The sequence below is a fragment of the Pseudophryne corroboree genome, chromosome 10 (genome assembly GCF_028390025.1).
Source record: "Pseudophryne corroboree isolate aPseCor3 chromosome 10, aPseCor3.hap2, whole genome shotgun sequence".
In the NCBI taxonomy this organism is placed as follows: Eukaryota; Metazoa; Chordata; class Amphibia; order Anura; family Myobatrachidae; genus Pseudophryne; species Pseudophryne corroboree.
In genome coordinates, this window is record NC_086453.1 from 15,826,072 (window position 1) to 15,840,846 (window position 14,775).

At 55.1% G+C, this 14,775-nt stretch overlaps 1 protein-coding gene across 1 annotated transcript in view; it reads right to left on the reverse strand.

Annotated features, from left to right (window-relative positions):
• The window catches only part of LOC134965789 (ATP-dependent RNA helicase DDX19B), a 50,131-nt gene extending 39,185 nt beyond the window's left edge, over positions 1-10,946 (reverse strand). The window contains exon 1 of the mRNA XM_063942154.1: positions 10,829-10,946. Coding sequence (XP_063798224.1) covers positions 10,829-10,885 — 57 coding nt within the window. The 5' untranslated portion in view covers positions 10,886-10,946. The remainder of the gene's footprint in view (positions 1-10,828) is intronic.
• Positions 10,947-14,775: the final 3,829 nt, after the last annotated feature.

The following is a 14,775-nucleotide window of genomic DNA, read 5'->3' on the forward strand; positions in this document are numbered from 1 at the left end:
CATGGGGAATAGCGGCTCCGCAGGAGACTGGGCACAAAAGTAAAAGCTTTATGACTAGCTGGTGTGCACTGGCTCCTCCCCCTATGACCCTCCTCCAAGCCTCAGTTAGGATACTGTGCCCGGACGAGCGTACATAATAAGGAAGGATCTTGAATCCCGGGTAAGACTCATACCAGCCACACCAATCACACCGTACAACTTGTGATCTGAACCCAGTTAACAGTATGATAAACGTAGGAGCCTCTGAAAAGATGGCTCACAACAATAAACAACCCGATTTTTGTAACAATAACTATATACAAGTATTGCAGACAATCCGCACTTGGGATGGGCGCCCAGCATCCACTACGGACTATGAGAAATAGAATTATCGGTAAGTAAATTCTTATTTTCTCTGACGTCCTAGTGGATGCTGGGAACTCCGTAAGGACCATGCGGATTATACCAAAGCTCCCAAACGGGCGGGAGAGTGCGGATGACTCTGCAGCACCGAATGAGAGAACTCCAGGTCCTCCTCAGCCAGGGTATCGAATTTGTAAAATTTAGCAAACATGTTTGCCCCTGACCACGTAGCTGCTCGGCAAAGTTGTAAAGCCGAGACCCCTCGGGCAGCCGCCCAAGATGAGCCCACCTTCCTTGTGGAATGGGCTTTTACAGATTTTGGCTGTGGCAGGCCTGCCACAGAATGTGCAAGCTGAATCGTACTACAAATCCAACGAGCAATCGTCTGCTTAGAAGCAGGAGCACCCAGCTTGTTGGGTGCATACAGGATAAACAGCGAGTCAGATTTTCTGACTCCAGCCGTCCTGGAAACATATTTTCAGGGCCCTGACTACGTCCAGCAACTTGGAGTCCTCCAAGTCCCTAGTAGCCGCAGGCACCACAATAGGCTGGTTCATGTGAAACGCTGAAACCACCTTTAGGGAGAAATTGAGGGCGAGTCCTCAGTTCTGCCCTGTCTGAATGAAAAATTAGGTAAGGGCTTTTATATGATAAAGCCGCCAATTCTGAGACACGCCTGGCTGAAGCCAGGGCTAACAGCATGACCACTTTCCATGTGAGATATTTTAATTCCACAGTGGTGAGTGGTTCAAACCAATGTGACTTTAGGAGACTCAACACTACATTGAGATCCCAAGGTGCCACTGGAGGCACAAAAGGAGGCTGTATATGCAGTACCCCTTTGACAAACGTCTGAACTTCAGGCACTGAAGCCAGTTCTTTTTGGAAGAATATTGACAGGGCCGAAATTTGAACCTTAATGGACCCTAATTTTAGGCCCATAGATAGTCCTGTTTGCAGGAAATGCAGGAAACGACCCAGTTGAAATTCCTCTGTAGGGGCCTTCTTGGCCTCACACCACGCAACATATTTTCGCCAAATGCGGTGATAATGTTTCGCGGTTACATCCTTCCTGGCCTTGATCAGGGTAGGGATGACTTCATCTGGAATGCCTTTTTCCTTCAGGATCTGGCGTTCAACCTCCATGCCGTCAAACGCAGCCGCGGTAAGTCTTGGAACAGACAAGGTCCCTGCTGGAGCAGGTCCTTTCTTAGAGGTAGAGGCCACGGGTCCTCCGTGAGCATCTCTTGAAGTTCCGGGTACCAAGTCCTCCTTGGCCAATCCGGAGCCACGAGTATAGTTCTTACTCCTCTCCTTCTTATGATTCTCAATACTTTGGGTATGAGAGGCAGAGAAGGGAACACATACACTGACTGGTACACCCACGGTGTTACCAGAGCGTCCACCGCTATCGCCTGAGGGTCCCTTGACCTGGCGCAATATCTGTCTAGTTTCTTGTTGAGACGAGACGCCATCATGTCCACCTTTGGTTTTTCCCAACGGTTTACAATCACGTGGAAGACTTCTGGGTGAAGTCCCCACTCCCCCGGGTGGAGGTCGTGTCTGCTGAGGAAGTCTGCTTCCCAGTTGTCCACTCCCGGAATGAACACCGCTGACAGTGCTGTCACAATTTTCCGCCCAGCGAAGAATTCTTGCAGCTTCTGCCATTGCCCTCCTGCTTCTTGTGCCGCCATGTCTGTTTACGTGGGCGACTGCCGTGATGTTGTCCGATTGGATCAATACCGACTCACCCTGAAGCAGAGGCCTTGCTTGACTTAGGGCATTGTAAATTGCCCTTAGTTCCAGGATATTTATGTGAAGAGACGTTTCCATGCTTGACCACAAGCCCTGGAAATTTCTTCCCTGTGTGACTGCTCCCCAGCCTCTCAGGCTGGCATCCGTGGTCACCAGAATCCAGTCCTGAATGCCGAATCTGCGGCCCTCTAGAAGATGAGCACTCTGCAACCACCACAGGAGAGACACCCTTGTCCTTGGAGATAGGGTTATCCGCTGATGCATCTGAAGATGCAATCCGGACCATTTGTCCAGCAGATCCCACTGAAAAGTTCTTGCATGGAATCTTCCGAATGGAATCGCTTCGTAAGAAGCCACCATCTTTCCCAGGACCCTTGTGCATTGATGCACTGACACTTGTCCTGGTTTCAGGAGGTTCCTGACTAGCTCGGATAACTCCCTGGCCTTCTCCTCCGGGAGAAACACCTTTTTCTGGACTGTGTCCAGAATCATCCCTAGGAACAGTAGACGTGTTGTTGGAATCAGCTGCGATTTTGGAATATTTAGAATCCACCCGTGCTGACGTAGCACTACCTGAGATAGTGCTACTCCGACCTCTAACTGTTCCCTGGACCTTGCCCTTATCAGGAGATCGTCCAAGTAAGGGATAATTAAGACACCTTTTCTTCGAAGAAGAATCATCATTTCGGCCATTACCTTGGTAAAGACCCGTGGTGCCGTGGACAATCCAAACGGCAGTGTCTGAAACTGATAATGACAGTTTTGTACCACAAACCTGAGGTACCCTTGGTGAGAAGGGTAGATTGGGACATGGAGATAAGCATCTTTGATGTCCAGAGACACCATATAGTCCCCTTCTTCCAGGTTCGCTATCACTGCTCTGAGTGACTCCATCTTGAATTTGAACCTTTTTATGTAAGTGTTCAATGATTTCAGATTTAAAATCGGTCTCACCGAGCCGTCCGGCTTCGGTACCACAAACAGCGTGGAGTAATACCCCTTTCCCTGTTGTAGGAGGGGTACCTTGATTATCACCTGCTGGGAATACAGCTTGTGAATAGCTTCCAATACTGCCTCCCTGTCTGAGGGAGACGTTGGTAGAGCAGACTTCAGGAACCGGCGAGGGGGAGACGTCTCGAATTCCAATTTGTACCCCTGTGATACTACCTGCAGGATCCAGGGGTCCACTTGCGAGTGAGCCCACTGCGCGTTGAAATTTTTGAGACGGGCCCCCACCGTGCCTGAGTCCGCTTGTAAAGCCCCAGCGTCATGCTGAAGACTTGGCAGAAGCGGGGGAGGGCTTCTGATCCTGGGAAGAGGCTGCCTGCTGCAGTCTTTTTCCCCTTCCTCTGCCCCGGGGCAGAAATGAGTGGCCTTTTGCCCGCTTGCCCTTATGGGGACGAAAGGACTGAGTTTGAAAAGACGGTGTCTTTTTCTGCTGAGAGGTGACCTGGGGTAAAAAGGTGGATTTCCCAGCCGTCGCCGTGGCCACCAGGTCCGATAGACCGACCCCAAATAACTCCTCCCCTTTATACGGCAAAACTTCCATATGCCGTTTGGAATCCGCATCACCTGACCACTGTCGTGTCCATAAACTTCTTCTGGCAGAAATGGACAGCGCACTTACTCTTGATGCCAGGGTGCAAATATCCCTCTGTGCATCTCGCATATATAGTAATGCATCCTTTAAATGCTCTATAGTCAATAATATACTGTCCCTATCCAGGGTATCAATATTTTCAGTCAGGGAATCCGAACAAGCCACCCCAGCACTGCACATCCAGGCTGAGGCGATTGCTGGTCGTAGTATAATACCATATGTGTGTATATACTCTTAAGGATATTTTCCAGCTTCCTATCAGCTGGTTCCTTGAGGGCGGCCGTATCAGGAGACGGCAACGCCACTTGTTTTGATAAGCGTGTGAGCGCCTTATCTACCCCTAGGGGGTGTTTCCCAACGCGCCCTAACCTCTGGCGGGAAAGGGTATAATGCCAATAATTTATTAGAAATCAGCAGTTTTTTATCGGGGGAAACCCACGCTTTGTCACACACCTCATTTAATTCATCCGATTCAGGAAAAACTATGGGTAGTTTTTTCACACCCCACATAATACCCCTTTTTGTGGTACTTGTAGTATCAGAAATGTTCAAAGCCTCCTTCATTGCCGTGATCATGTAACGTGTGGCCCTACTGGACATTACGTTTGTCTCGTCACAGTCGACGCTGGAGTCAGTATCCGTGTCTGGGTCTGTGTCGACCATCTGAGGTAACAGGCGCTTTAGAGCCCCTGACGGTGTTTGAGACGCCTGGACAGGCACTAACTGATTTGCCGGCTGTCTCATGTCGTCAACAGTCTTTTGCAAAGTGCTGACACTGTCACGTAATTCCTTCCATACGACCATCCAGTCAGGTGTCGACTCCCTAGGGGGTGACATCACTATTACAGGCAATTGCTCCGCCTCCACATCATTTTCCTCCTCATACATGTCGACACAATCGTACCGACACACAGCACACACACAGGGAATGCTCTGATAGAGGACAGGACCCCACGAGCCCTTTGGGGAGACAGAGGGAGAGTTTGCCAGCACACACCAGAGCGCTATATATATACAGGGATAACCTTATATAAGTGTTTCTCCCTTCTATAGCTGCTGTATTTGTATTATCTGCCAATTAGTGCCCCCCTTCTCTTGTTTTACCCTGATTCTGTAGCAGGACTGCAGGGGAGAGTCAGGGAGCCGTCCTTCCAGCGGAGCTGTGAGGGAAAATGGCGCTTGTGTGCTGAGGAGATAGGCTCCGCCCCCTTTTCGGCGGCCTTTTCTCCCGCTTTTTTTAGGAAAACTGGCAGGGGTTAAATGCATCCATATAGCCCAGGAGCTATATGTGATGCATTTCTTTAGCCATATAAGGTTTAAAACGTGTTTTATTGCGACTCAGGGCGCTCCCCCCCAGCGCCCTGCACCCTCAGTGACCGGAGTGTGAAGTGTGCTGAGAGCAATGGCGCACAGCTGCAGTGCTGTGCGCTACCTTATTGAAGACAGGAACATCTTCTGCCACCGATTTTTCCGGACCTCTTCGCTCTTCTGGCTCTGTAAGGGGGCCGGCGGCGCGGCTCCGGGACCCATCCAAGCTGAGCCTGTGATCGTCCCTCTGGAGCTAATGTCCAGTAGCCAAGAAGCCCAATCCACTCTGCATGCAGGTGAGTTCGCTTCTTCTCCCCTTAGTCCCACGATGCAGTGAGCCTGTTGCCAGCAGGTCTCACTGAAAATAAAAAAACCTATTTAAACTTTTACTCTAAGCAGCTCAGGAGAGCTACCTAGCATGCACCCTTCTCGGCCGGGCACAAAAATCTAACTGAGGCTTGGAGGAGGGTCATAGGGGGAGGAGCCAGTGCACACCAGCTAGTCATAAAGCTTTTACTTTTGTGCCCAGTCTCCTGCGGAGCGGCTATTCCCCATGGTCCTTACGGAGTTCCCAGCATCCACTAGGACGTCAGAGAAAAGTGAAAGTAACCAGATGCCTGGAAGGTTTTTATGGAGAAATGTCCTAAGTGTGAAACAGCTGAACGTGTGCACCTAGAGGTGCGTGTACCGCACATTGCTGCAGACATTACACAGTCACAGTTATACGTCACGTTACAGCTGAACGTGTGCACCTAGAGGTGTGTATACCGCACATTGCTGCAGACATCACACAGTCACAGTTATACGTCACGTTACAGCTGAACGTGTGCACCTAGAGGTGTGTATACCGCACATTGCTGCAGACATCACACAGTCACAGTTATACGTCACGTTACAGCTGAACGTGTGCACCTAGAGGTGTGTATACCGCACATTGCTGCAGACATTACACAGTCACAGTTATACGTCACGTTACAGCTGAACGTGTGCACCTAGAGGTGTGTGTACTGCACATTGCTGCAGACATCACACAGTCACAGTTATACGTCACGTTACAGCTGAACGTGTGCACCTAGAGGTGTGTATACCGCACATTGCTGCAGACATTACACAGTCACAGTTATAAGTCACGTTACAGCTGAACGTGTGCACCTAGAGGTGTGTGTACTGCACATTGCTGCAGACATCACACAGTCACAGTTATACGTCACGTTACAGCTGAACGTGTGCACCTAGAGGTGTGTACTGCACATTGCTGCAGACATTACACAGTCACAGTTATACGTCACGTTACAGCTGAACGTGTGCACCTAGAGGTGTGTATACCGCACATTGCTGCAGACATTACACAGTCACAGTTATAAGTCACGTTACAGCTGAACGTGTGCACCTAGAGGTGCGTATACTGCACATTGCTGCAGACATTACACAGTCACAGTTATACGTCACGTTACAGCTGAACGTGTGCACCTAGAGGTGCGTGTACCGCACATTGCTGCAGACATCACACAGTCACAGTTATACGTCACGTTACAGCTGAACGTGTGCACCTAGAGGTGTGTATACCGCACATTGCTGCAGACATTACACAGTCACAGTTATACGTCACGTTACAGCTGAACGTGTGCACCTAGAGGTGTGTGTACTGCACATTGCTGCAGACATCACACAGTCACAGTTATACGTCACGTTACAGCTGAACGTGTGCACCTAGAGGTGTGTATACTGCACATTGCTGCAGACATTACACAGTCACAGTTATAAGTCACGTTACAGCTGAACGTGTGCACCTAGAGGTGTGTGTACCGCACATTGCTGCAGACATTACACAGTCACAGTTATACGTCACGTTACAGCTGAACGTGTGCACCTAGAGGTGTGTATACCGCACATTGCTGCAGACATCACACAGTCACAGTTATACGTCACGTTACAGCTGAACGTGTGCACCTAGAGGTGTGTGTACTGCACATTGCTGCAGACATTACAGTCACAGTTATACGTCACGTTACAGCTGAACGTGTGCACCTAGAGGTGTGTATACCGCACATTGCTGCAGACATTACACAGTCACAGTTATAAGTCACGTTACAGCTGAACGTGTGCACCTAGAGGTGTGTGTACCGCACATTGCTGCAGACATTACACAGTCACAGTTATACGTCACGTTACAGCTGAACGTGTGCACCTAGAGGTGCGTGTACCGCACATTGCTGCAGACATCACACAGTCACAGTTATAAGTCACGTTACTGGAGGGTTTCTTGTAGCTACTGTTTTACACAACCTACTATACATAAACATTTGCACCTCAAACTAACAGGAGAGTGAATAGTGATTGCAGAGTGAGCGTATGAGTACAGGCAGTCACTGGAAACACTGCACACAATTACCCGGCTGTTCCCCATTCCATGCAGGGGCGAGAGTGGTGGAGGCAGGAGTACAGGAGCAGGTATATGCACCCTACCTAACGTGGCCGTATGAAACTTGTTTCATCACAAAGAGCCAGTATACAGTGCTCCAGGCCAGAAAGAACACACGATACATTACGGGGGGTGAGCCGTCGGCACACATGTATGGCAAATGCTCTGCAAGAGAACAGGCGCAGCCATGACGACCAGTACCCAGAGGCGGTGTAACAGCCAATTACAACGCTGCCCCACACACTAACCACAAATCACTCATCAGTAATACAGGGGAATAGAGCGACACCAATCTGTGGCCCATCTATTACTAACAGAGAGCAAGCCTGACACCAGTGTAGCTGATCCCTATAGTAACACTTCAGGGACAGGAATCACCCCAATCCAGGGGCTACAGGAGGGATGGGGCGCTGGACAGGGATCACCCCAATCCAGGGGCTACAGGAGGGATGGGGCGCTGGACAGGGATCACCCCAATCCAGGGGCTACAGGAGGGATGGGGCGCAGGACAGGGATCACCCCAATCCAGGGGCTACACGAGGGATGGGGCGCTGGACAGGGATCACCCCAATCCAGGGGCTACAGGAGGGATGGGGCGCAGGACAGGGATCACCCCAATCCAGGGGCTACAGGAGGGATGGGGCGCTGGACAGGGATCACCCCAATCCAGGGGCTACAGGAGGGATGGGGCGCTGGACAGGGATCACCCCAATCCAGGGGCTACATGAGGGATGGCGTGCGGGACAGGGATCACCTCAATCCAGGGGCTACAGGAGGGATGGGGCACGGGACAGCGATCACCCCAATCCAGGGGCTACAGGAGGGATTGCGCGCAGGACAGGGATCATCTCAATCCAGGGGCTACATGAGGGATGGGGCGCGGGACAGGGATCACCCCAATCCAGGGGCTACAGGAGGGATGGGGCGCTGGACAGGGATCACCTCAATCCAGGGGCTACAGGAGGGACGGCGCACGGGACAGGGATCACCCCAATCCGGGTGTTACAGGAGGGATGGGGCACAAGACAGATCACCCCAATCCAGGGGCTACAGGAGGGATGGGGCGCGGGACAGGGATCACCTCAATCCAGGGGCTACATGAGGGATGGGGCGCGGGACAGGGATCACCCCAATCCAGGGGCTACAGGAGGGATGGGGCGCGGGACAGGGATCACCCCAATCCAGGGGCTACAGGAGGGATGGGGCACGGGACAGCAATCACCCCAATCCAGGGGCTACAGGAGGGATGGCGTGCTGTACAGCGATTACCCCAATCCAGGGGCTACAGGAGGGATGGGGCACAGGACAGGGATCACCCCAATCCAGGGGCTACAGGAGGGATTGCGCGCGGGACAGGGATCACCCCAATCCAGGGGCTACAGGAGGGATGGCGCACGGGACAGGGATCATCCCAATCCAGGGGCTACAGGAGGGATGGGGCACGGGACAGCGATCACCCCAATCCAGGGGCTACAGGAGGGATGGGGCGCGGGACAGGGATCACCCCAATCCAGGGGCTACATGAGGGATGGGGCACGGGACAGGGATCACCCCAATCCAGGGGCTACAGGAGGGATTGCGCGCGGGACAGGGATCACCCCAATCCAGGGGCTACAGGAGGGATTGCGCGCGGGACAGGGATCACCCCAATCCAGGGGCTACAGGAGGGATTGCGCGCGGGACAGGGATCACCTCAATCCAGGGGCTACATGAGGGATGGGGCGCGGGACAGGGATCATCTCAATCCAGGGGCTACATGAGGGATGGGGCGCGGGACAGGGATCACCTCAATCCAGGGGCTACATGAGGGATGGGGCGCGGGACAGGGATCACCCCAATCCAGGGGCTACAGGAGGGATGGGGCACGGGACAGCGATCACCCCAATCCAGGGGCTACAGGAGGGATGGGGCGCGGGACAGGGATCACCCCAATCCAGGGGCTACATGAGGGATGGCGTGCGGGACAGGGATCACCTCAATCCAGGGGCTACAGGAGGGATGGGGCACGGGACAGCGATCACCCCAATCCAGGGGCTACAGGAGGGATTGCGCGCGGGACAGGGATCACCCCAATCCAGGGGCTACAGGAGGGATTGCGCGCGGGACAGGGATCACCCCAATCCAGGGGCTACAGGAGGGAATGCGCGCGGGACAGGGATCACCTCAATCCAGGGGCTACATGAGGGATGGGGCGCGGGACAGGGATCACCTCAATCCAGGGGCTACATGAGGGATGGGGCGCGGGACAGGGATCACCTCAATCCAGGGGCTACATGAGGGATGGCGCACGGGACAGCGATCACCCCAATCCAGGGGCTACAGGAGGGATGGCGCACGGGACAGGGATCACCCCAATCCAGGGGCTACAGGAGGGATGGCGCACGGGACAGGGATCACCCCAATCCAGGGGCTACAGGAGGTATGGGGCACCGGACAGGGATCACCCCAATCCAGGGGCTACAGGAGGGATGGGGCACCGGACAGGGATCACCCCAATCCAGGGGCTACAGGAGGGATGGCGCACGGGACAGGGATCACCCCAATCCAGGGGCTACAGGAGGGAATGCGCGCGGGACAGGGATCACCTCAATCCAGGGGCTACATGAGGGATGGGGCGCGGGACAGGGATCACCTCAATCCAGGGGCTACATGAGGGATGGGGCGCGGGACAGGGATCACCTCAATCCAGGGGCTACATGAGGGATGGGGCGCGGGACAGGGATCACCTCAATCCAGGGGCTACATGAGGGATGGCGCACGGGACAGCGATCACCCCAATCCAGGGGCTACAGGAGGGATGGCGCACGGGACAGGGATCACCCCAATCCAGGGGCTACAGGAGGGATGGCGCACGGGACAGGGATCACCCCAATCCAGGGGCTACAGGAGGTATGGGGCACCGGACAGGGATCACCCCAATCCAGGGGCTACAGGAGGGATGGCGCACGGGACAGGGATCACCCCAATCCAGGGGCTACAGGAGGGATGGCGCACGGGACAGGGATCACCCCAATCCAGGGGCTACAGGAGGTATGGGGCACCGGACAGGGATCACCCCAATCCAGGGGCTACAGGAGGGATGGGGCGCGGGACAGGGATCACCCCAATCCAGGGGCTACAGGAGGGGTGGCGCACGGGACACCGATCACCGCAATCCAGGGGCTACAGGAGGGATGGCGCACGGGACAGGGATCACCCCAATCCAGGGGCTACAGAAGGGATGGGGCGCAGCACAGGGAACCCCCACCGTCCCGGGGCTGCAGGAAAGCCGGGGACTGAGTCAGTGACGAGGGGTAGACACAGGCCTGGGCCACACACAGGGGCTGTGGGTACAGGAGTGGCCCCCGGGGCAGCGCGGGTCAGAAGCCCATGGGGTGAGGTCCCGGGGCCCCAGCTCTCACCGTCTCGGCCGCCGCCTCCTGCTCATCCACAGCCTCTGCCCAGGAATCAGTCGCCATCGTGCTGCGGAATCACCACCGGAAGCCGCCTGTACCGGCCCCGCCCCGCCCGGTGCAGCCAAATATCGGCCCGGCCGGAAGCATATGCTGCGGACTTCCGTTCCGTGTCCATCCTACCCCGCCCCCTCATCGTGACGTCACCCGGGCGGCTGGGTGACATCACCATTACCTGGCGGCGGTGCTGAGAGCAGAGAGCGGCCACTTACCTGCCCCTCCCACGGCTCACCTGCAGAACGATTATACATCAATGGGTCGACCTGAATTAGGTCTACAGTCAATAGGTTGACCACTGCTGGTCGACATTGACATGGTCGACACAGAAAGAGGTTGACATGAAATTTTGATTATTATTTTTTTGTGTCGTTTCTGCTGCGGGGTACACTGGGCTCAAAAGGGAATGACATTGGGGTATAGAGTAGGATCTTGATCCGAGGCACCAACAGGCTCAAAGCTTTGACTGTTCCCAGAATGCCTAGCGCCACCTCCTCTGTCCCCGGTAGTAATGCCCCCAGTAGTAATGCGTCCCTGTAGTTATACCTCCAGTAGTAATGCCCCTGTAGATATGTCCCTGTAGTAATGCCCCTGTAGTTATGCTCCCAGTAGTAATGCCCCTGTAGTTATGCCCCCAGTAGTAATGCCCCTGTAGTTATGCCTCCAGTAGTAATGTCCCTGTAGTTATGCCTCCAGTAGTAATGCCCCTGTAGTTATGCCTCCAGTAGTAATGCCCCTGTAGTTATGCCTCCAGTAGTAATGCCCCTCTAGTTATGCCCCCAGTAGTAATGCCCCTGTAGTTATGCCTCCAGTAGTAATGCCCCTGTAGTTATGCCTCCAGTAGTAATGCCCCTGTAGTTTGTCCCCAGTAGTTTGCCCCCAGTAGCTTGCCGCCTTGTAGTTTGCCCCCAGTAGATTGCCCCAGTGGTTAGCCCCCTTTAGCTTTCCCTCTGTAGATTGCCCCCAGTAGTCCCCCCCCCCCCCCCCCAGTAGCTTGCCCCCAGTGGTTAGCCCCCTGTAGCTTGCCCCCAGTAGCTTGCCCCCAGTAGCTTGCCCTCCTGTAGATTGCCCCCAGTAGATTGCCCCCAGTAGATTGCCCCCAGTAGACGCACTGCAAATACAGTCAAACAAGTTAAAAAACAAAACATACTAACCAAGCCCCGCTCCCACGTCCGACCGCAGCAGTCCTCCTGGCGTCCGTTCCCCGACACTATGAGAGAGACGTCATGAAGTTTCTCCCATAGCGCGCACTGACAGAGCCGGAAGCCAGAGCTCAGTAGTGAGCTCCTGCCGCCAGCTTCCGCTGTGAAGAGAGAGACGGGCGCCCGCTGGTAACACAGTCTGAGCGGGCGCATGGCATCTCCCTGTGGCGCGGGGCACACATCGGGTGAGGTGAGGCAGAACTGCGTTCCGTCTCCAAGTGGAACTGACGGAACGCATTTCTGCCCCATTCCGGCTCACTTTAACCTCTGCTCGCCACTCTCTGGATACACTTCTTTTGCCACCCTCCGGGCACACTTCTCTCACCACGCTCTGGCTATACTTCTCTCGCCACGCTCCGGGCACGCTTCTCTTACCACGCTTCGAGCATGGTTCCCTAGCCACGCTTCGGGCACACTTCTCTCGCCACGCTTCGGATAAACTTCTCTCGCCATGCTCTGGGCACGCTTTTCTCGCCATGCTCTGGATGCTCTTCCCTCGCCACGCTCCGGGATACTTCTTTCGCCACACTCCAGGCATGCTTCCCTCGCCATGCTCCGGATACTCTTCTCTCGCCACGCTTCGGGCACACTTCTCACGCCATGCTCCGAGCACTCTTCTCTCGCCACGCTCCAGGCATGCTTCTCTCGCCATGCTCCGGGCACGCTTCTTTTGCCACACTCCGGGATACTTTTTTCGGCAAGCTCCGGGCACGCTGCTTTCGCCACGCCTCGGGCACGCTTCTCTCGCCACGCCTCCCTCGCCATGCTCCGGATAAGCTTCTCTCGCCATGTTCCGGATACACTACTCTCGCCACGCTCTGGGATACTTCTTTTGCCATACTCCAGGCATGCTTCTCTTGCCATGCTTTGGCAACGATTCCCTCGACACGCTCTGGGCACGCTTCTCTCACCACGCTTTGGCCACGATTCCTTCGACAAACTCCAGGCACGCTTCTCTCGACACGCTCTGTGCACGCTTCTCTCGCCACGCTCCGGGCACACTTCTCTCACCACGCTCTGGCTATACTTCTCTCACCACGCTCCGGGCACGCTTCTCTCGCCACACTCTGGATACACTTCTTTTGCCACGCTCCGGGCACGCTTCTCTTACCACGCTTTGGGCATGCTTCTCTGCCCAGGCTCCGGGCACACTTCCCTAGCCACGATTCGGCCATGCTTTCCACACCATGCTCCGGGCATGCTTCCCTCGCCACGCTCCGGGCACGCTTCTCTCGCCACGCTCCGGGCACGCTTCTCTCGCCACGCTCCGGGCACACTTCTCTCGCCACGCTTTGGCTATACTTCTCTCGCCACGCTCCGGGCACGCTTCTCTCGCCGCACTCTGGATACACTTCTTTTGCCACGCTCCGGGCACGCTTCTCTTGCCATGCTCCGGGCACGCTTCTCTTACCACGCTTTGGGCATGCTTCTCTGCCCAGGCTCCGGGCACACTTCCCTAGCCACGATACGGCCATGCTTCTCACGCCATGCTCTGGGCATGCTTCCCTCACCACGCTTCGGGCACGCTTCCCTAGCCATGCTGTGGGCACGCTTCCCTCACCACGCTTCGGGCACAGTTCTCTCGCCACGCTTCGGAAAAACTTCTCTTGCCATGCTCTGGGCACGCTTTTCTCGCCACGCTCTGGATACTCTTCTCTCGCCACGCTCCGGGCATACTTCCCTCGCCACGCTCCGGGATACTTCTTTCGCCACACTCCAGGCAATGTTCCCTCGCCACGCTCCGGATACTCTTCTCTCGCCACGCTTCGGGCACACTTCTCACGCCATGCTCCGAGCACTCTTCTCTCGCCACACTCCGGGATACTTCTTTCGCCAAGCTCCGGGCACGCTGCTCTCGCCACGCCTCGGGCACGCTTCTCTCGCCACGCCTCGGGCACACTTCCCTCGCCATGCTCCGGATAAGCTTCTCTCGCCATGTTCCGGATATGCTAGTCTTGCCATGCTCTGGATACGCTTCTCTAGCCACGCTCCAGGCACGCTTCTCTCGCCACGCTCCGGATACGCTTCTCTCACCACACTTTGGCCACGATTCCTTCGCCAAGCTCCGGGCACGCTTCTCTCGCCACGCCTCGGGCACGCTTCCCTCGCCATGCTCCGGATAAGCTTCTCTCTCCATGTTCCGGATACGCTACTCTTGCCACGCTCTGGATACGCTTCTCTCGCCACGCTCCAGGCACGCTTCTCTTACCACTCTCTGGATACGCTTCTCTCGCCTCGCTCTGGGCACGCTTGTCTCGCCACGCTCCGAGCACGCTTCCCTCGCCACGCTCTGGGATACTTCTTTTGCCATACTCCAGGCATGCTTCTCTTGCCATGCTTTGGCAACGATTCCCTCGTCACGCTCTGGGCACGCTTCCCTCACCACGCTTTTGCCACGATTCCTTCGACAAACTCCGGGCACGCTTCTCTCGACACGCTTCTCTCGCCATGCTTCGACCACGATTCCCTCAACATGCTCCGGGCACGCTTCTCTCGCCAGGCTCTGGGCCACAGATTACTATTCCCAATAGATGTTCACGTGGACAGTAGTAACCCACTCCTGCACCTAATCACCAACTTTTATACAAGTAAAATCTGTATAGATCTCACTCCTGAATCAGGTGGTCTCCTGGACCCCTGAGAGTGCAGGTCGTCTGTCACGGGTTGGTCTGATTGTGTTCCCGGTAATGACCTGGG